We start from the raw sequence: 21,780 nt of genomic DNA on the forward strand, positions 1-21,780 counted from the left end.
AGCCCTACTCTCTAAAAAATGTTCAAGGCCATATGGAAAAAAAAAATGGTCTTCAAGGTTGGAACAGAAAATATTTCCTTGTGGTCACAACTTTGATTGGCATCAGAGGAAGAAGGCAGGCACAACCTGCCCTCCGCCCACCCCACCCATATCCCGTAGGCACCTGGAGCATTCCTTCAGGCTCGGAACCTTCCTCAGACACGTGCACTTGGGCCCGGCCACTCCGTTCATTGTCCCGGATGCCCTTGGACACTTGTGTGGCCTTCAGCCTTTCAAACCGATTGCTTTTGGAGCCACACCACTGGTAGATGTTCTGAAAGACAGACCCCAGGAAGTCATGCTGTAGCCTTTGTAGCTGCCCTGCCCAGTGGCACAGCAAGAGCACTGTGGCTACTACAGGTGAGGGCTAGCAGAGCGTGGACACACACGCTACCCACGTCCAGAAGCTGCGCTCCCTGCACACAGACGTGGCAGTGCTCGTCTACTAATCCCTATTCACATTATAACTCCATCTACACTGTGCATACAAATGCTGGCCAACTGCATTGCCTGACTATTGTGTGTTCCCTCCAAAATACATGGTGAAGCTTGACTGCCATTGTAGGGATGCTGGCAGGAGTGAGGATCAGGTGTTAGGTCATTAGAAGGATCAACATCTTTCTTTCTTTTCTTTTCTTTCTTTCTTTCTTTCTTTCTTTTTTTTTTTTTTTTTTGTCTTTCGACGTAGGGTCTCACTCTTGCCCAGGCTGACCTGGAATTCACTATGTAGTCTCAGGGTGGCCTAGAACTCTCGGCGATCCTCCTACCTCTGCCTCCCAAGTGCTGGGATTAAAGGCGTGCACCACCATGCCCGGTTCAACATCTTTCTTTTTTTTTTTTTTTGGTTTTTCGAGGTAGGGTCTCACTCTGGTCCAGGCTGACCTGGAATTAACTCTGTAGTCTTGGGTGGCCTTGAACTCACGGTGATCCTCCTACCTCTGCCTCCCGAGTGCTGGGATTAAAGGCGTGCGCCACCACGCCCGGCTCACAACATCTTTCTTATGTGAGTCATTATAATGGCAGACCTCTCAAGTTTTAAAAAATATTTTATTTTTATTTATTTCTTTGAGAGAGAAAGAGATACAGAAATACGGAGGTAGAGAGAGAGAGAATGGGCATGCCAGGGCCTCCAGCCACTGCAAATGAACTCCAGATGCACACACCCCTGTGCTTCTGGCTTACGTGGGTCCTGGGGAGTTGAACCTGGCTGGGCCCTTTGGCTTTGCAAGCAAGCACCTTAACCACTAAGCCATCTCTCCAGCCCCAAGACCCATCACTTCTGCACATGGCCACTTGCGCTTTCTACAAGTGCCGGGTGAGGAGGCAGTGCAAGGCCCTCACCAGAGTCACTAGGTCTCAGACCGCGCAGGCTCCAGAACGGGGAGGAGACTCTTGCCCTTATGAATCGCTTAGCCTTGGGTATTCTGTCACAGCAACAGAGCACCTGCTGGCGGGAACAGAAGCTGCTGCCACCACTTTGGAAAATCATTTGTTCCCAGCTCCTAAGAGCTCAGGTAACCGTACCCTATAAGCCAGCAATCCTACTCCTAGGCATACATGGGAAAACTGCAGGCAATAGAAGATTCATGCTAGAATGTCCAGGGCAGCCCAAACCAGAAACCTCCCAAAGTGCCCCTCAACAGCAAGAAGGATAATAAAATGGTGGCATGTCCACACGATTGTTTATGGAACAAGGAGAACAAGCCATGTACGATACAATGCCACAATGCAAATGGCTCTCAGAAATGCAGAGTTGAGGGCTGAAGAGATGGGTTAATGGCTAAGGCACTTGCCTGTGAAGCCTAAGGACCCAGGTTCAATTCCCCAGTACCCATGTAAGCCAGATGTACAAGGTGGCACATACATCTGGAGTTTATTTGCAGTAGCTGGGGGCCTTGGCATGCCCATTCTTTCTCTCTCTCTCTGCCTCTTCCTCTCTCTCAAATAAATAAATAAAATATTAAAAATTAAAGAAATGCAGAGTTGAGCAAAAGAATTCTGACACAAAAGACTGAAGTCTTGCATACATAAGGTTCAGAAACAGGCAAAACAAGTGTGTGTTGTCAACAAGGAATTCCAGATGATGGCTGCCCCTTGGGGCAGAGGGACTGTGGAGAGCTGGTGATGTTCTGACCTTGAATCCAGGGTGTCACAGATGTGTTGTTCACTTTGTGAAACCCATATAGCTGACAGTCAGGGTTCACATCCTTCTCTAAGTGTGTGCTTTACTCCAAAGCTTATGCTAAATCAGCAGGGGACATTATACCAAGGGCTTCATAGGCACAGTAGTTTTGGGGTGCATTTGCAAGTTTGTGTTCACATGGACCTGTGAGGCAAGAGTGTGCAAAGCATCACCTATGTATCTGTAAGTGTGCCTGTGGGTGTGTACCACACACACATTGTCATTTACTGGGTACACGTGCAGCTGACCATATGTGTGACATACACCGCAGGTTCAAGGCTACATGTGTGGGCACTCACAGGACATACATCCATGGTGGGCAAGAGTCTATTGGTTTTGCCCACACCTGCCACGTGCTTTTAAGTGTGTGCCTGTATTTTAAAATGTACACAACTGTGTATGTTAACACATGTTAGGAAGTCTGCACGCTGAGTACATGGTACAAATAACAGAGATCTGAGGCTTGTGCATGCATGCATGATGGGCTTGAGTCTATGCATGTGGCAACTGAAGCATGCCAGACCTACACTGGGTTGTCATGTGCCTGAGGGACAATGCACCCCAGGGTTTGATGGTCCCTGTGGTCTGCCTCACCAGTGCCCATGCACTTGTTCACAAGTGTTTCCCCGTCCCTAGAGTCAGACCAGACCTGGAGCACCACACTGGCCCGTGGGAAAGGGTTAGGCAGGACTCACGTTGCCCAGATCCAGAATGAAGCAGTCGCCATTGTTGAAGCTGTCCCAGGACACAGGCACCTCGGTGGCACGGACTACACGGCGCCCTTTGACCTGGAAGAGCCTCTGCACCACCACCTCATTGGGTACCACATGCTTAAATCCGGATGCCACACCTCCTTTCTGTTGACCAAGGAAACACTGTTAGTCCAGAGACAGGGTCCAGGGAAGCAGATATGGGTCAAGGGCCCAGGACTGAGCAAGAAGAAATTCTGACCAGTGGACCAGTCACCTTCTAGGAACAGTTATGTTCAGCTAACCTAGGACTTCCACCCCTGTGATCTTCCTTGGGACTGAGACATTCTTTTCTGAGGTTCAGAAAAGAAATAACACTGAGGAGCCCAAGGTCACACAGCTAAAAAATGTATTAGATTCCCTACACATCCCAACCCACTGAATCTTACACTCCACTCAAAAGACAGACCCTTGGAGCCACTTCCCAGGATCAAAGGACCAATTGCAAACATTCCTCTTGAAAACTAGTATTTCTCAAGAGAATGTATGTAGTGTACTCAAAATATTCTTTGGCCTGGAGAAATGGCTTAGTGGTTAAAGTGCTTGCCTGTGAAACATAAGGAGTCAAGTTAAATTCCCCAGGACCCATGAAAGCCAGATGCACAGGTGGCGCATGCATCTGGAATTTGTTTTCAGTGGCTGGAGGCTCTGGCATGCCCATTCTCTCTTTCTCTCTGCCTCTTTATTTTTGCAAATTAAAAATAAATAAATAGGGCTGGAGAGATGGCTTAGCGGTTAAGCGCTTGCCTGTGAAGCCTAAGGACCCCGGTTCAAGGCTCGGTTCCCCAGGTCCCACGTTAGCCAGATGCACAAGGGGGCGCACGCGTCTGGAGTTCGTTTGCAGAGGCTGGAAGCCCTGGTGCGCCCATTCTCTCTCTCTCCCTCTATCTGCCTTTCTCTCTGTGTCTGTCTATCTCAAATAAATAAATAAAAATTTAAAAAATAAATAAATAAATAAATAAATAAATAAATAAATAAATAATTTTTTAAAAAAAGATCCACTTAAAGAAAAAAAGATATTCTTCAAGTGGGAGGCTGAGATAGGAAGATCACTGTGAGTTCAAGGCCAGCCTAGAGCTGCAGAGTGAGTTCCAGGTCAGTCCAAGCTAGAGTGAGACCCAGCCTTGAAAAATCAAATATCTTTATCTATCGATAGATGACAGATCAATCGATGGATAGATATAAAGATACATATTTTTTTTATTCTACAAGGAAAGAGTTCCATGATCAAGGAACACTCCTTACCCACTGTTCCTGCCTGTTATATAATACACATAAGCATATTGAAAGTTCTGGAAAATCCTGTGGAAAATGTGCCTGCTTGCCTTTTATTTTACACAGCATCTCCCTATCTCATGGAGCCAACACCACTTTTCTTTAGCCTGTCCTGTCTCCTGCTCCAGTGTTCTGCAAAACACATTTTGAGAAGTGCAAATCCAAATGCAAACCTTTTCTGTTTTTCAAGGACCTCCAGAAGATGTTCTTAGGCTACCCCAATCAATGTTACCCGCCTCCTTCCTCTTGTGGCACCTCAGCAGGTCCCATGCGACTGAGCCCTTAGAAGCAGCCAGAGGAAGGAGCAGTTACCCATCATCACAGTGTTGATGGCACTCAGTGATCTCTGCCCCTCAAGCTCCTCCCCCATCCTCTGTAGCCATCACCAAGGCTGGGGGAAGGGGCCTACAGGAGAGCTTCCCTGCCACAGCCCCACATGCCCCTGACTCTGGAGGAAGCCAAAAGAAGGCTGGCTGGGGTTTCTGGAAATGAGCAGTCTCCAGGGCCAGGCTCAGTGCTGCAAAGGTCCTTATACAGGGTAAGCTGAATCCCAGAGACATAAAGTGACTTACAGTCATGGGCAAGTTTGTGGTAGTCACGGAAGCCTTGCCTCCCACCCTGTCTGGACTTCTCCCTGGTCCCTACACTAAGACCTTCTGTAGGTCCTCAGGCTACCGCAGCCGGTCCCTCTCTGTCCACCTCTCTGCAAAGCTGTGCTGAGCCTGGCACTAGCCAGCCGACTCGATGAGGGCAAGAAGGCAGAGGCAGCTGTTTTAAATCAGGCTCCTATTTTGTCCAGACACAGTAAACAATCTAGAAGTGCCCGTCACATGATGATGCTCATGTAAACCACACGGCTTAAATGCATATCACAAGGAAAGTGGAGCCTACCAATTAAAAAAAAAAAAAAAAAAAAAAAAAAAAAAACTGCCCAAGATCTTACAGTGGGGTGGAATGGTGGAGCTGGGATCAAAACCTGGTTTGCTTGAAACTTTAAAAGTGCGTTCTTCCTTTAATATTAGATTTTCTTAGTGCATAGGTCCCTTAGCTCACCAAGGGTAAAAGACAGGCCCAAGCCACTTTTGGAGCCCTGTGAAGTAGAAATATGGGGTTTTCTGATACTGTGCGCAGGAGTGCCCTCTGGTGTCCATTCTTGGTATATGCACGAGGCCTTCTGGGCTCTGTCCCTGGCAAGGCAGCATTCAGCAAGCACTCCATTGATTTGGCGTCAAGAATCCTTTCAAAGGGAGCTGCAAATGCCACTCCTTATGAATGACTGTAGTGTAAAGGTAGGTTTATAGTTCCACTCCTGAATCAGCCTACAACAATCAGTTGCAAGCCAGAAAATCTTCCTATCATAGAAAGAGTTTGGGTTCCCAGGTGCCAGACCTGAGGGGGGCCCAGTGACTGGGTGGCAATGATGCCTGGAATCAGATAGGAGAGGAGAGTTCAAAGGGAACAGTGTGGGGCTGGTAGAGGATGAGAGCTGAAGGAGGAAGGTTGTGAGAATCACCCGTGAGCAGGTGAGGAGAGCGCCTGATAGAACAGGCATGGCCCTGTGGTCACGGGCAGGGGCTGCAGGGTGAAGGGGTCGCCACTAACTGAGCTCCAGCAGACCTGGGCACCAAACTTGCCATACAGGCTCACAAGCCCGTGAGGTACAGCCATCAGCGTCCCACTTTTCAGGCAAGGACTGGAGGTTCAGAGATGATAAACAAGTTCTCCTCCAGCTGGCCTTCATCCCCAAGTTCGACCTTCTTATGGTCCATCCGGCCCGGAACTCATGAGAGGCTATGGGCAGTGATGCCAGGGCCTTCACTCACGTGGGAAGCAAGAATGAGGGGATCGGAGAGCTTTTCCAAAAAAGTGGGTGCTAGATGGATCATTTGTATTGATTCCTTAGAGACAAGGAAATAAGGAACAGGAGGAAAGATCGGTCACTTGTTTTTTATACTTGAAAGCATTTTACTTGTTCCAGCATGCCTTTTGTTATTACTAAGTACGTGTATAGTGCATAGAAGGAAAAGGGTTGGTCGGGTGTGGCGGCGCACACCTTTAGAGCCAGCACTTCAGTGACAGAGGTAGGAGGATTGCTGTGAGTTCAGGACCAGCCTGGGACTACAGAATGAGTTCTAGGTCACCTAGGCTAACATAAGAAGGAAAAGGGTTGTTTTATGTCATAAACCTTAGCACTCAGAAATAGTCTTTATATCTCTACAAGGTTCTCGCTGTCTCCTAGGAATGGAGCCCTGGTCCTTGTACATGCTAGGCAAGAACTCCACCACTATGCTATACATTCTAAACATTTTATTTTGAGACAGAACTTAATTTAACAGGCTGGCCTTAAAGTTATTCTCAGTAGCCCTGGAAGGCCTTGATTCTCCTCCTTAGCCTACCAAGTAGCTGGAATGACAAACATGTGCTACCACACCCGGCTTATTCTATTTATTTAAGAAAAGAAAAAATAAAAGCCAGGCGCGGTGGCACACGCCTTTAATCCTGGCACTTGGCAGAGGTAGGAGGATCACCATATGTTCTGGGCCACCCTGAGACTACATAGTGAATTCCAGGTCAGTCTGGACTCTAGCAAGACTCTACCTCAAAAAATAAAAATAAAGTAAAAGAATACTTGACTTCTAATGATTGTAGCCATGAGTTTCCAGAATAACTCCAATGTTACTGACGTAGGAGTTCCAACTTGGAAAGATAAACTGACAGAAAACATTAATGAATAAGAGCAAGCACTAGAAGACATTAGCGTATCTACAAAGGAGGAAGCAGGAACCGTTGGACATTTTTCCTAGTTTTACTTTTCTTGACTATGTTCTTTAGAATTGATTATTGCTATTTATTTCTTATTTCTCAGTATGTAGGAAGAGACTGGCATTAAATCATGTGAACAAAATTCAACAGGGTGAGTTGTTTAAAGAGCCACTCTTTGAATTAAAGACACAGATCAGTAGGTGATGTGTTCATGGGGAGAGCAAAAAGAAGCAGCTAGCAGCAACTTGGTGTGGACGGACAAGGGCAGACTTGCATTGTTTAAACCTGCATTTCTGTAGTATTTGATATTTACAATAAGATTCCTAAAACCCTTCTAATGAGACAGAGGAAAATGTTATAAAGTTTACATGGCAAAAACATCAAACTGAGGGCTTGGGAGATGGCTCTGCATTAAAGGCACTTGCTTGCAAAGCCTAATGGCCTGGGTTTGATTTCCCAGTACCCACAATAAAGCTGGATGCACAAAGTGGCGCATGCATGTGTTCGTTTGCAATGGCAAGAGCCTCTGTGCGCCCATTCATTCTCCATCTGTCTATGTATCTATCCACCTATCTCTCAAATAAATAATTGGGGGGGGGTCTGAGGTAGGTTCTCACTCTAGCTTAGGCTGACCTAGAATTCACTATATGGTCTCAGGGTGGCCTCGAACTCATGGTGCTCCTCCTAAATCTGCCTCCCCAGTGCTGGGATTAAAGGTGTGTGCCACCACACCTGGCTTTCAAACAAATAATTTTTAAAAAATCAAACAGCTTGCTAAACAACTGAAAACCTGCTGAAGAGAGGATGGGCTCCCCAGCCTCTACACTCAGAGCCCCTCTTTAAGAGTAGCTTCCAGCTGTTATCTGGTTTCCAACTGCTCCTCAGTCCAAGGGCTCTGCTACGTCCAGATTCCCTTTGAACTAAGGGTTTCAAATAACCTAGGCCTGGGTGGGGGGTTCCTAGGATTCTGGGTGAAGATGGAAGTGGGAAGCCATGAGTAGCAGGAGACAGAGGTTGTGAGCCATCTCTGAGCAGTGAGGGTGGGTGGGTGTTGGCGGGGGGAGCAGTAACAGAACAAGAACAAGAAAGGTCAGGCCAAGCCAGCCCTACCTGGAGGCACCCTTCTGTCCCTTCCATGCCCCTTCTCAGACTCCAGGACTACACTGGCTCCCGGGAAGAGGCTTTCACAGGAGCAAGTCTTGCGTAACAAGCCCTTCTCCTCAGCATCTATAATTGATGAAGGCCAGAGGCCGAGAATCTTGGGCTGGGCCTGCCAGGTGCGGGGGTGGTCCGAGGGCCTGCAGGAAGCGCTAAACACAGCCAGCCTCAGACCTCACATTTCCACTTTGAGCCAGGTCCTTTCACAACTGAGGCTCCAAACCTGGGCCTTGTTTGGGATCCAACCTCTGGACCATTCCTTACAATGTGGTCAAGAACATCTCAGAAAGCCCTGTATGGGTAGAGGAAGTTAGCTAGACATGGAGATGATGGCCCCGTGGGAGCTGAGATGGAAGCTCAGGGAATCCTGCCATACACAGTCTGAACCACTCTGGAGCTGAGCTGGTCCCTTCAGACCTGGGTGTCAGTCTCAGGCCTATGTGACCTTGGGCAATCTCCCAATGCCTTACTTTCCCCATTTACACGTTGGTGCTAATACCAACAAGTACCTCACAGCATGAAATGAATTAAATAAACTACTTAGAAGAGTCCCCAGACACAGAACAAGCAATGCAAGCATTGCACAAGAGCCTCCTGCGAGCTCACCAGCTCACTCCGCAACGTCTATGAAATGGGAATGTCCATGTTCACTCTGAAAGTGTTGGTGAAAATTAAATGCGATCCAGTAGGAAAGGTTCAATATATGCTAGTGATTCCTATTATCCTTATCTATTCCCTGGAAACCCTGGGGGTGGCCACAACTTGCTGTGCAACATTCTCTGGCCCAGTAAAATTGTCCTTGTGTTCATGAGAACTGTTGCGTTTGTGACTAGGTTAGACTGCTTAGTTTTCTCCTAGGCAACAGGTGACTGAAACATAGAGATAAGCAAGCACCCTCCAGCCCCTGAACCCCATGAAGGACAGACCATTCCTCAGGATTCTACCTGTCGCCCCTCCGCACACAATGGGTCAACTCTTTGAAGTCTGCCAGCATTCCTGCATCCTTGGAAAGAGACCACCTGCCTCATCTGGACTCCCCAGTACTCAGCCCTGACCCTGAAAGGGTGACAGAACATAGGCTGGGCTCGAACACAGCTTTCACCCCATTTACTGGCTATGGGTTGTCCCTGAACCTGGGATCACTTCCAGGGACAGGTGTTAAGCCAAAGTGAGATCACAAACATTGCCAGCGCAGCACCTACCACATGGAGAAACACCAAGAAGGTGTCGCAGATATGGGGATTCTGTGTTCTTTTCCTTTCCTTTCCTTTTTCTATCCTTCCTTCCTCCATGTCTTCCTTGCTTCCCCCCTTTCTCCCTTCCTCCTTCCCTTTTATTTGAGGGGGGTGCAAGTCCAACAGACCACCTTTTCATGCAAGAGTGAGTAATAGAGAATTGGCGCCCCTGGGCCTCTAGCCACTGCAATCGAATTCCAGACACGTCACCCCTTTGTGCGCATGTGCAAACTTGTGCTCTTACATCACTGTGTGTCTGGTTTACATGGGACCTGAAGAGTCAAACATGGGTTCTTAGGCTTTGCAGGCAAGCGCCTTAACTGCTAAGCCATCTCTCCAGCCCTGTTCCTTCCTTTTTTTTTTTTTTTTTTTCCCCTGTTTTTCGAGGTAGTGTTTCACTCCAGTCTAGACTGACCTGGAATTCACTACGTATTTGCAAGGTAGCCTCAAACTCATGGCGATCCTCCTACCTCTGCTTCCCGAGTGCTGGAATTAAAGGCATGCGCCACCACACCACACCCCTTCCTTCCTTTTTGACACAAGGTCTCATGTTGCCTAATCTAGTCTGGCATCCACTTGCTATATAGCTGCAGATGGCTTTGAATTCCTAATCCTCCTGCCTCCAACCTCCAAAGTGCTGGGATTACAAGCATGTACCACCACACCAGCCTGTCCTAGGGGCTTGAAACTGTTGAGTCAGAGCCCAGTGCGTAGGATGAGGGTGGGTTTACAGTCCAGGCCACATGCCTTTCCCAAAGCCTAAGTGTCAGGAAGTGGCACTGGCACCTGCACCCATCTCTTCAAGTTCTCTCCAAATACTCTCGACACTTCCTGCTCCGGGGACTGCAGTGAGACCCGGTCCTGCTACAGCTCTGGGGCCAGCTTCCCAGCTGTATCACCCCTCTTTCTTTAGGGTGGGGGCTGTAGGAAGAAGGCAAAGCTGCTCACTTGGGCAGCAGGAGCTTGGGCATGGCTAATAGACAGATGCCAGGGAAGCTAGCCCTGCCCCACCCAGCCCCAGGCTGCTGGTCCCAGGACCCACCCTGCCTTATTATCTGAGTCTCATGGGCACTTTGCCCATCGATCAATGCCTGTCCCTCACCTGGGAAAGACGGGGAAGCTGATCCAATGACACAGAGGACCCTGAGGCCCAGAGAGGGGCAGTGTCTTCTCTAAAGGCACACAGCAGCACAGTGCTGGGCTGGTACAGACAGGAGTTGAAGCTTCTCTAGAAGCTGGTCATAAGAGGCAGGTCAGTTTAGTGGACAGAATGTCAGGAAACAGGAGGTCTGGGTTCCTGTCTTAAAATCCAGCTCAGTGTGTGGCCATGGGCCAGCTCGCTTCCCAGCAACCCTTTCACCTATCTTCTCCCAGCCCTGCACAGCAAGTACAACTGGTCTCCCATAATCAGAGAGGAAAGGCAGGTTCACGAGGCCAAGTGGCTTACTGGGGTGCAGCATACTGGGGTGCAGGCTCACAAATTCTCAGCTTGGTTTTGCTTTCAGCTGGCTGGGAGCTCTGCCTTGGTCCAGACTCATAAAAGTTCCAGTTATCAGAAAGAAGGACATGTCTCAAAGGACCCTGGGCCTCCGGTTGACAAGGCTTTAACAATTACAAGGAACAAGAACAGGACTGGGCACAAGTCTCCCAGGGACTATGAGAGGGCCACTCCTTATTTACTGCGGGGCTGGGAAAACAACTATGAAGTCACAGAGAATTTTCTCCTCATTTTAAGAAAACGTATGTACAAGGGCACACTGCAAGGAGGGACTCCAGGCCTGACTGTGGGGCCATCACGCCACAAGGCTGGAAGACCAGTAGACCTGAGTGAGTTCCGCCACTGGCACAGCAGTCCCAGCCTCCCAATTAAGACAAAGGCCCACCCACCTTGTACTTCAGTCCAGACTTGAAGTAGCCCAGGAAGGTAGAAGACTCGAAGCCCTGGACCTCTCGGTGCTGCACGGCCCGACCATGCAAGTAGTCATCCAGCTGCACGGTAAAGATGGCGGCCGCCCCGCTCTCATCTTGGCTGCACTCGTTGCCTAGGGAACATTAGGCAGCATGAGCTTGGCTTCCAGAAAATGGTCCCAACTCCTTGAGGAGGAGGCATATGAAGAAGCCATTCGCACTGCCTGGACTCGTCCTAGAAGTTCAGCTAGGCATTGCCATTTGTGAACCTCAGTTAATCCATCTGTATAATGGGATGAAGGGCATATGCATGCAGATCACAACTGTGCTAGAGGCTCAGGACTTTGAAGAGCGAACTAGGAAGTAATGGAAGCTGGACTAGGGAAGTTCTGAGGGGTATACTGCCTCTCCCAAACTATCCAGAGTCACTTGTACCCTCAGCACCTGTGAGGTAGTAGGGCTGTTATCAGCCTGGGCACTCCCCAGACACAGTGACTTGCATAATCAGACACGGGTCAGAGGCAGAGCTGGAGTCAACACATTAGGCTGGCTCTAGAGTCTGGCGGCACCTAGCCCCCAGCCACGAGCCCAGCACATACTTGTTGGCCAGTCCGCAGCTTCCGGGTGTGACAGTGCCTCACAGGGTCCGCCCAGCTGGAGCTCCACAGAGGAGCCTCACTCACCCAGCCAGTAGTGGAGGTCATACTGCAGGTTCCCGTTCCTCAGCTGCACTGTCTTCAGGATGACATAGGCATCGCCCGTGAAGAAGTCTCCATAGAGGTTGGGGGGCACAGGCACCAGGTCAAACTTTTCCACGCGCCAGATCTGCAGGCCTGGCACTTTCCCTGCCTTGAGGAATTCAGGGTGCTCTACCACCATGCTGCTGGGCTGTGAAGAGACAGGGCAGGGTCTGAGCAGGGCAACAGGTCTCAGGACAGAGAGACCCCGGGCATGAGGGAAGGTGGGTTCCAGCACCAAGAGTGGCTCACTTCAGCCTTTTGCTCTCCCTGTGATGGACTTGAGTCACCCTTTCCTGGAGTTCACAAACGGGGAGAGTTTATACTCCAGGTCCTCTGCCTTGGGCAGGCCAGCACCTGTGTCTCCCACTCTGTTCCCTCACTTGCTTTGGGGGGTGGGGGCGGCAAAGTGCTCTCCCCTTTCTTCCTGTTGCCAATCGGCTGTGGTAACTGAGGCACAGAGAGGTGGACTGACTGCCAGGGACCCTCAGCTAGGAAACAGCACAGAGGGGTGGCAGGGCTCCAAGAGCACACACTCGGGGTCTGTGGGGAGACCCTCTCAGACAGCAGTGGTAAGTCCAGGAGTCTCAGGGGCTCCACTTCCTTCCAGTGCCTTCAGGGCTTGGGACTCATTATCCAATACCACTCTGCAGATAAAGGAACTGGGGACCAAAGAGGAGAGAGGCTTGGCCCAAGGTCACATAACCTATTTGTTTTGGTTCTCTGGAAAGGGCAAGATCACCCTCCCACCCTTCATCTCCCATCACACCCTAAGTACGAAGGGACTCGCTTGCTGGACCCAAGTGGCCTCCTGCGCTGTCTGCCTCCTCCCTCCTGCCCCCCCCCCCAGCATGCCACCCCTCCAACTCCATGTCTTGAAAAGGCATAGGGACGCAGCCCAGGTCTGCAGGTCTCTGTTGGGGAGAATGTCAAGGGGGAAGGGTCAATAGACATGCACAGGGGATGGCGCTCGGACAGGAGGATTAATGCAGCCTGAGGACCAGAACCAGGAGGTGCTGGTCACCTAGGCCAGAGGAGAGGTCTAGGGGTAAAAGTTGGTGGGGAAAGTCAGTCAGACAGCAGATAGGAATAGCTTGGGCTATGGGTGAAGAGTAGAATAAACGTGGGAAGCAGGAGAGAAGAGAAAAAGGGCAGAGACCCGAACAGGGGAAAATAAATAACCGGGCTGAACACAGGCACTCACAGGTGAGAAAGAGGAACAAAAAAACAACTGGATAAAGGGAGAGAGAGGAGTCACATGAGGAACCTGAAATAGGAGAAATCGGAAGAGACGAGGCGAGAAGTCAGGCACACACACGGGAAGAGAAATTAGCCCAGGAAAAGGAGAAACCAGGCGTGGGTTTTGGCACCAAATCAGAAGCTAGGAAAAAGTTCAGCCAAGGCGAGGTTAGCCTGCAGGGAGGGAAAAAGGTCCTGGCCGGGAGACCCCCCGCCCTCGCCCCAAAGCCCCAAAGCAGCAAAAGATACTTACAAAGCAACAAAACAGTTTTTCCATCCTAGACCTGAATTACTCCCCTTTTCCTAGCGCTGTATCTGCAAGAACTTACAATAAAGAGTTACTCCGGGCGCCCCGGGGACCCCGGGCACTCACCCGCGCCTCCGGAGCCCGTGCCTGGGGCGCCCGCGCTGGGGCTGCGCCCCGCGACGCGGTGGCGGCCCGGGCTGGCGGTGACTGCGCGCCCAGCGCCAGGAGCAGCGCGCAGAGCAGCGCGGGCGCGCGGCGGTGCGGAGCCATGGCGGTGACTGCGCGGTCCCGGGGTCGCGGCCTTAAGTAGTCGCCCGCTGCTCCCGCCCCAGCCCGGACCGCCCCGCAGGGAGGGCGCGGGGCAGGGCTGGGCCCCAAGCTCGCCGGGGAGGCGGGGATCTTCCCCATCTGCCCTGGATCTCGGAGACATCTAAGTTCCCAAAGGACCGATCCGCCTGGGCGTGGTCGCCCTTTGAATCCCAGTTTCCTGGACACTCAGTATAGGGGACTTGACATAAAGCAGGTGCTAACTCGGTCTCAGCTAAGTAGGGCTCAACTCAGTCTGGTTCTTCTGTGTGACCCATAAAAGCTCACTCTCCTCAATTCAATTCACATCTCCAGTAAAAACAAGACTAATATATATATCACAAGAGAATACCTTGTGAAGCCTTCCATTCAATGCCAGAGCATCCTTTCAGAGTGGGGACTCTGGGGAGAGCCCATTTCGCAGAGGTGGAAACAGTGGAGTGCTTAAGGTGAGCTGGGCACACAGCCAGGAAAGAGAACTGTGGGAAACTGAACTGTGTGGGGGTCAGGTCTAGCATCTGGGATGAACCCCCGCACAGGATGCCAGCGAGGCCACGGGCTAGGGACCAGGGAAGCAAGACTTAATGGGGGTGGGGAGCAGAGTCCTCTACCCCTGGGCATGTAGTGCTACTTGCCTCAAAAGTCCTTCTCTCTTTCATCCTTTCAACAGGCTTGTTTTGCATTTTAGTTTTATTTTGATCAAAACCTAGTAACTGAGTTGTACCCTGCTGACCCCACTTGCCTGTCCCCAGGGGCAACACTTCCATCTACCACCTTTGGGGGATGACAAGGCCCCCTGGTCGCTCCAGAACCATGCTGCGCATGTTAGGCCCTGGATCCTCCCCTCCACCCCCCAGAGCCAGGACCTGAGTCTTCTCCCTCTCCCAGGCTCAGTGCTGGGACGCTGGGAACTGGGTTGGTTTCTGCATCTGACTTGTCTGTGCCTGGCTCTCCCCATGCCTACAGCACAGAGCCAGCGCTGAGGGTTGGCCGAGTCCCTGCTCCCACAGCATGGCCCGCAGCAGGTCAACAGTCACCCACCCCAGCTCCTCTGGAGCCTGCATTACATACAAGACTTCTCTAACAGGGCTCCTTTGCCCTCTCCTCCCCCTGGAGTGGGGGAGGGGTCAGAACAAAGGCCAAGGGGAGAAGAGAGAGAGAAGACAGCAGAGACCCAAGGGGTCTTCATGGAGGAGGAAACTTGAGACCTGACCCTTGAAGGTCAGGGAGGATGGAGACAGAAAAGAAGGGGCATTCCAGAGGAGGGAACAGCATGGGCACAGGGCAGGCAAACACAGGCCAGATCCAGAGAATAACAAGGGCCCAGCGTGAAGCACAGAACCAGGGGAATTGCAGGCAGAGAGAGAGGCGGGTGGCCTGGAGGCCTCGGTGAAATACTAAAGAGTGTGGATTTTATACAGTGTCTGTGGGGAGCCTCAGAAAGATGCCCCCAAGCCCTCAGGAGACTGCCCTGGAAATCCACCTTCACAGTCTTCACTGTGGCTTGTGGAGCCTTCGGTGGGCGGCTCTGGCCTAAATTTAGAGAGCATTTCCCTCCTCTAGTCATCTGCAGGATGATCTCAAACCCCATACTGCTCTTGTGTTCTTGATAGAAGCAATGATAAGCCAGTGTCACCTCTCTAGGCAGTAATTTGATTGTTCAAATTCAACACAGGCACAAAGCTGGGTGTGGTGGCGCATGCCTTTAATCCCAGCACTCAGGAGGCAGAGGTAAGAGGATCACCTTGAGTTCGAGGCCACCCTGAGAATAAATAGTGAATTCCAGGTGAGCCTGGGCCAGAGTGAAACTCCACCTCAAAAAAAAAAAAAGAGAGAGAGAGAGAGAGAGAGAGAGTACACAACACACACACAATGCAACATTTCCTACAGAATTACTTAGAGATGCCACCAAAATATATGCACAAAGATGTTCACTGAAGCATTGCTGGAAGAAAATTGAAAAGGACTCAAAAGCCCTGAGGCAGTAAGTGATGGAGTTGGCATACAATGGACCACTAGACAGTGTAAAAAAAAAAATGATGAGCTGGAGCCCATGGTGCACGACTCATAGCAGGCACTTAGTAGACGCGGAGACCTTCAGCTGTAAGAAGCAAATGGCACAATGACTCCTCTCCTCCTTTCTATAAGAGTGCACTTTTTGCATCCATCCTTTCAAAGTCAATAAATGCCAAACTGATAAGACAGCGTGCTTGAAAGGGAAGAAGAAAGCTATTTTGGCCTAGGACTCTGCTATGGCTGCCCTGGTCACTACAGCTGGCGTGAGATGCTTTTCAGGGCAATGAAAAAGTTCTTAAAACTTGACTGTTGGGGCTGGAGAGATGGCTTAGCGGTTAAGGTGTTTGCCTGCAAAGCCAAAGGACCTCAGTTTGATTTCCCAGGACCCACGTAAGCTAGATGCACAAGGGAGTGCACGCGTCTGGAGTTCGTTTGCTGTGGCTGGAGGCCCTGGCATGCCCATTCTCTCCCTCTCTCTTTCTCTCTCTCTCAAATAAATAAATAAAATAAAGTTTAAAAAATGCAAAAAAGAACTTGACTGTAGTGATGATACACAACCAACTCATTATACTAAAAATCATAGAACTGTGTGCTTACAGTGAGTAAATCATGTATAATAGGTAAATTGTTCCTTAAGATACTTTCTGAAAATAATTTAAACATTGCTAAAGGGTCTAAAACTTTACAAGTATATATGAATGTTTTATATTTTTAGAATGTCAATCTAGGAATGATACTTAACAAAATAAATGCTTAAAGAGATATTTGTCCATTAGATAATTTAGAAAAAATGCCAACAACGAGGTCCAATTGATCAGTCCCCTCCAGAGCAGTGTGGCCCCAATTTGCCCAGTTGGTGATTAACAGGATTGTTATGGCTTAGCTTAGACCCCAGGGGTCAGTGACCACCATCCCAGGGTCCCTAGTCCCAGGTTAATGATCAGTAAGGCTCTGCAGCTTTGCTGGCCATAGAGCTTTGACCCCAAACACCAGACAGCAGTGACCAAGCCCTGGCCCCTGCCCTCTGGGACCCCAGAGCCTGGAAGCCGTCATCCCAGGACATCAACACCTGTTTTACTCTGCTCCTTGCCTGGAAGAGGGCTTGGAGTTCAAGGGAGCAAGGGGGTTCTGGTGCAAGAGAACAGAAGAGGCCCCAGTGCTAGAGAAGGCTCTACCATTGACTTCCTGCATGAGTCTGGGTAGTTCATTGTCCTTCTGTGGGCCACAGTGTCTAAATATGCAAAAGACAAAGAAGGGCCCATGCTCGGATTTAAGACTCTCCACACACTGGCTGCACCATTCTACCCAGAGCCCACGTGTCTGAGCCTCAGGGCTTCCATCTGCAAAATGACACTGGACCAAGTCACCTCGACATGTCCTTCTGAATCAGATCACCGAAGACCCCGGCATGAAGAAGGAGACTCTGCAAGCTATGGCAGCTGCATGTCACCACACCTCTGGGCCCAGCTAAGGAAGGAGACTCAAGGAGGGACAGCTGCTCAAGGGAAGGAGCAGTGCTGAGATTCACACCCACTGTGTGGCTGGCTCCAGAGACCAAGCTCTGGCCGGGTGGGGGAGCGGGAGCTCTGGCCCCACCCCAGCGGGCCAGGGAGCAGCAGCCCTGTGCAGGCAAAGTGCTGTAGTTACTAAACCAGCCAAGCCCACGCCAATTTGGCAGCCTGGAGCCAGTGCCACCACACTCAGCAGGCCAGGGCAGGAAAGCCCTCTAGCCCTCCAGATACCTGGCCAGACACCTGATGTCATTATCAAAGGCATGTCTAGGAGGATTTGCAGACAATGTCCACTGACGGACGACAGACTGTAGCTTCTCCATTCTGACTCTCATGGTGCTTGGGCCTGGCATCGTGGCTCTGACTTGGAGCAGCCTGGCTCATCACTAACTTCTCTAGCGTGTCATAGTCCTTGTTCTTCACTGCGTCTTGGGAACCACCTTCTCTTCCGGACCCCTCTTAGGTGTTGCTCTGTGTGCTCCCCCACCCCACCCCATCCCATAGAAGTGCCTGCCACAGGATGGAGCAGTACAACTCATGTCCTTCTGCAGACACCTCTTCCTCCTCTGCGGTTGGACCCAGGACCCCCACATCCAGCTCTGGGCCTTTCTCTCTGTGACTAACCTCATGTTAGTCTCTGGTCCTCTGTGGGCCTCCCACGGTAGATACCAGACATGAAAGAGGTGGCTAACCCTCACCTTCCACCCCTGGCCATGGGGAACAAAAGGCCTTGGCTGGGCTAGGTAGACACCGCCCTGTTCTGTTCCCTCACTCCAGACACTATTGCTCTTCATCTCCCAGGCAGCCAGCCATTCATGGGAAGCGATTTCTCTCAGAACTTGTTTGCTTTAGGCACACTGCTGTTCTCTGGTCCCCCTGGGAGCATCCACCCTTCTGGCCGAGGGTTTTGCCAGCAGGGACAATGGCCAGTAAACAGAGAAGTCAGTTATGAAACCCAGAAAAACTAGACAGGCCTTGGACGAGCTCTGGTGAGCCCTGTCAACTTGAAAGCACCACAGGTTTTCGAATCTGCTGGACACGGCTCTGGTGAGCAAGGTCTCTGTTTCTTCATTTGTTAAAAAAAAAGTGTGTGTGGGGGGGATTGTACCTGTTCATGCAGCAGCAAAGGGACGCAAAGCCTGACACACAGTAGAAGCTCCCCCAAAGTGCTGCTGCACAGGATGCTTTCTTCATACGCAGGCCTGAACTCATCACGTGCACACCCACTGAATGGCAGCAGCTGACGGTATGTGAGGGAGACACAGATCTCCCCAGTGGCACTTGACTTCAGGCTGGGCTATGTGACCTGGTGTCTCAGGTCACCACTCATGTGTATATTAGCACAGTGATGCCTGGCTGCAGAATTGTTGGGGATGGGGGTAACAGGAGCAAACCTGCTAGATTGAGGGGCACAGAGTGGGAGGGTCATAGCAAAGGGTCATCCCCCCCCTCCTCTCTTTGTAGGTGATCATACCAAGCAGAAGAGGGTCAAGTTTCAGCAGATCTTAGGGAACAGGGCTCTCTACCATGGCCAGTTGGACATCAGCCCTAGCTAAGTCCATCCTGAGTGTAGACAGCCTTTGGAAAGATGGCCAGTGGGGCTTGGCTGAAGCTATTCCAGGGACTAAAGCCACTGGACCTCTCCCAGCTTCCGGAGCCAGTCCCTCCTAGTGCTGTGAACCAGGTCAGGAAATTTGGAGGAGTCCTGGCCCTACCACTTCCTGACCCTAGAAGTAAGATTTGACAGCATATGGGAACCTGTGATCCTTTCTGCCTAGACTTCCTGCTGCCGCTGAGCTTCCTTCCCTGTCTTGGGGCAGGAGCTGGCCCTGGGGACTTGGGGCTGCGAACAACTGTGTCCTAGGCCACACACCCCCACAATCTGCAACCACCCTCTGAGGGGTTTAGGCAGTCAACAGTGGGACCCAGGCTCAGTTGTAGGCAGGTTACTGCAGAAAAGGCAGGATATGTGAGGTGGGGGCCACAGATGCATGCTGGGACCAAAAAGCAAGGTCTGTGATGCCCAAGAGAGCCAAGAGCAAGAGACGCAGCTGCAGCCTGCAGCTGCACGGAGGAAGGACGTGGGTGTGTGATGTGGGAAGTGTTCCCACCAGAAAAGTCTAGGATTAAGTACCTGTCTTGACTGGCTAGCTAGCTTTGAGCATCACTTTGACTCTTGGAGCCTTGACTTCCTCATCTATAAATGGGGATTATAATACTTTCTTCTCATGGGAGTCATAATAATTTAACAAGGTATGTAGGGGCTTAGTACAGGACTCAGTGCACAAGCATGGGAAAATAAAGCTGATATTATTGTTGGCTGAGTTTCTATCTCTCTGAATCTCAATTTCCTTGTGTATAAACTAGAAGTAAAACTTCCTTTCTGGTAGGTATGGTGGTACACATCAGTAATCCCAGTGCCTAGGAGGCAGAGGCAGAAGGTCTGTTGCATGTTCAAGACTAGCCTGATTACACAGTGGGTTCCACACTAGCCAGGGTTACGTAGTCTGACTCTATCTCAAAATAAACAATAACAAATAAGCAATAACAAAAAAGCACTTCTTGAATGCTAGTTAGTAGATGTGAAATAGCTGAGGAACATAAAATAGTTGTTCAACAATGTGAGTTTCCAAAAGCAAATTCTGTAGGAGATATCGGCAGACCCATCTTTATAGCAACACTGAAAGCAGAAGCAAGCCACGTGTCTACTAATGAGTGAGAATATATGAGCAATGTATATGTGTGTGTATGCTTATATATATTCCACATGAAGGAATATAATATACCTACATACATATAAATCTCCTATACAAAGGAATACTAATCTTAAAAAGAAATACATCCTTCTATACAGGTGAACCGTGAGGGTATTACATTCAGTGAATTAAGGCAGTCACAAAACAGCAAATACTTCATGATCCTACTTACATGAGGTACTGAGAATAGTCAGATTCGTAGGACCATACAGAAGAACAATAAGTGCCAAGGGAAAGAGAGCGTGGAGATATTGTTTAGAGGACAGAGCTTCAAGCACTGCAAGATGAAGCACTCTGGAGATGGCTGGTGGTAGTGGATGCACAAGAGCGTGAATGTATTGAGCACCATGGAACTGCATGAGGAAAATGGTCAAGATGGCAAGACTCATGTTATGTGTGTTATACCACAACAGAAACAAACAATTAGAAAACAAATGCTGATTCCCTTCCTCTTTCTGAGACACAGTGAGCTGTCCAGTGGTGACCCAGCCAAGAGGGCTCAGGTGACAAGTAAACCAGCCCACCTCTAGGATCCTTCAGGCCCTGGGACTCAAAGAACACAAAAAGAAACAGGCTTCAGACCAGCAGGACTGGAGGATGCTCCCCAGGCAAAACCACTGCCCTGAGGGGGAAGCAGGGTACAGGCTGTCAGAGGATGGTGCCATGCCCTCCTTCTGCAGACTCCACAGGAAGCCCTTCTCGGTCCCCAAGCCTCCCACAGCTAACTACCGCCAAAGCTCCCTGTGTGCTGGGCCCTGGCTGTAGCACTAGCCCATGCTCTCCATCCTGCAGGCAGAAGCTCCAGAGAAGACGAAGGGGAAGAAGAGGCAAGAGACGGGACACAACAGGACCCAGGAGTGCACGGCGTGTCTCTCTGAAGGCTGAGGGAGCTAGCCAAGGGAAAACCAGGCTGTGTCCAGGAATGAATCTGAAAAGAGCTCACTGCCGGGGGACTTGAGCAAGTGGGTTCTTCCACAATGCTCCAGTTTCCTTCTCTGTCAAATGGGGTGATGATTCTGATCTTGTGGGGGTATCTGATAAGACTGAAGGAGCCCCTGGCACAGTACCCAGCTGGTGTTCAGTCACTGTAATATAAAGATGATCCCCAGCACCTATGCAGCCCTTACACCCCTCTAGCTTCCTAGCCCCATGCCCACCCTTGACCTCTACTTCTGTTTTTTGTTTTTTGGTTTTTTTTTTGCATCCACAGCAGAGGACAGCTGAGAGGTTCCAACCATGGCCCAGAGATGGGGTGACAGCTGATCCAGAGCAGGATAAGTATTTGGGGGAAGGCCTTGGCCCACATGTAAAAAGCCATCCTTGCTACCTAACCCTCTGGGAAAATCTCCATAGCTCACCCTCTCCCACTTGTTTGAACATGGCCTGCTCTCCCCCACCAAAAACAACAAGGGTACCCTGGATTCTCACCCTGACATTCGCCAGCGGGGCAACACTGAGCAAGGGACTCGACCTCTCTGACTTCACTGTCCCCAAGCATGTAATGGCCAGACAATGTCACAGGTTTGTTACAACCTGATACTAGTAAAACCACAGGAAAACTCCAGTGAGGGGATGAAGGCCAGACGATAGCCAAAGCAGGCAGACAGACAGAAGGCACATATATAGAGGTTGCCGTTGCAACAGGACCAGGTAGCCACA

General features: G+C 50.3%; 1 protein-coding gene across 4 annotated transcripts in view; it reads right to left on the reverse strand.

Annotated features, from left to right (window-relative positions):
• The window catches only part of Gsn (gelsolin), a 64,982-nt gene that overhangs the window by 19,380 nt on the left and 23,822 nt on the right, over positions 1-21,780 (reverse strand). Inside the window, exons 2-6 of one of the 4 annotated variants that reach the window (XM_045146684.1) lie at positions 13,539-13,600; positions 11,993-12,197; positions 11,289-11,443; positions 2,917-3,078; positions 164-313 (exon numbers count right to left, since the gene is read on the reverse strand). In XM_045146684.1, the coding sequence (XP_045002619.1) occupies positions 164-313; positions 2,917-3,078; positions 11,289-11,443; positions 11,993-12,197; positions 13,539-13,562 (696 nt within the window). In that variant the 5' untranslated portion in view covers positions 13,563-13,600. Of the gene's footprint in view, positions 1-163; positions 314-2,916; positions 3,079-11,288; positions 11,444-11,992; positions 12,198-13,538; positions 13,610-13,658; positions 13,803-21,780 lie in introns of those variants that run through there. The other 3 variants (XM_004662756.3, XM_004662757.3, XM_045146687.1) reach the window with 3 other exon arrangements.

The sequence above is a fragment of the Jaculus jaculus genome, chromosome 1 (assembly GCF_020740685.1).
Source record: "Jaculus jaculus isolate mJacJac1 chromosome 1, mJacJac1.mat.Y.cur, whole genome shotgun sequence".
NCBI classification, from domain to species: domain Eukaryota; kingdom Metazoa; phylum Chordata; class Mammalia; order Rodentia; family Dipodidae; genus Jaculus; species Jaculus jaculus.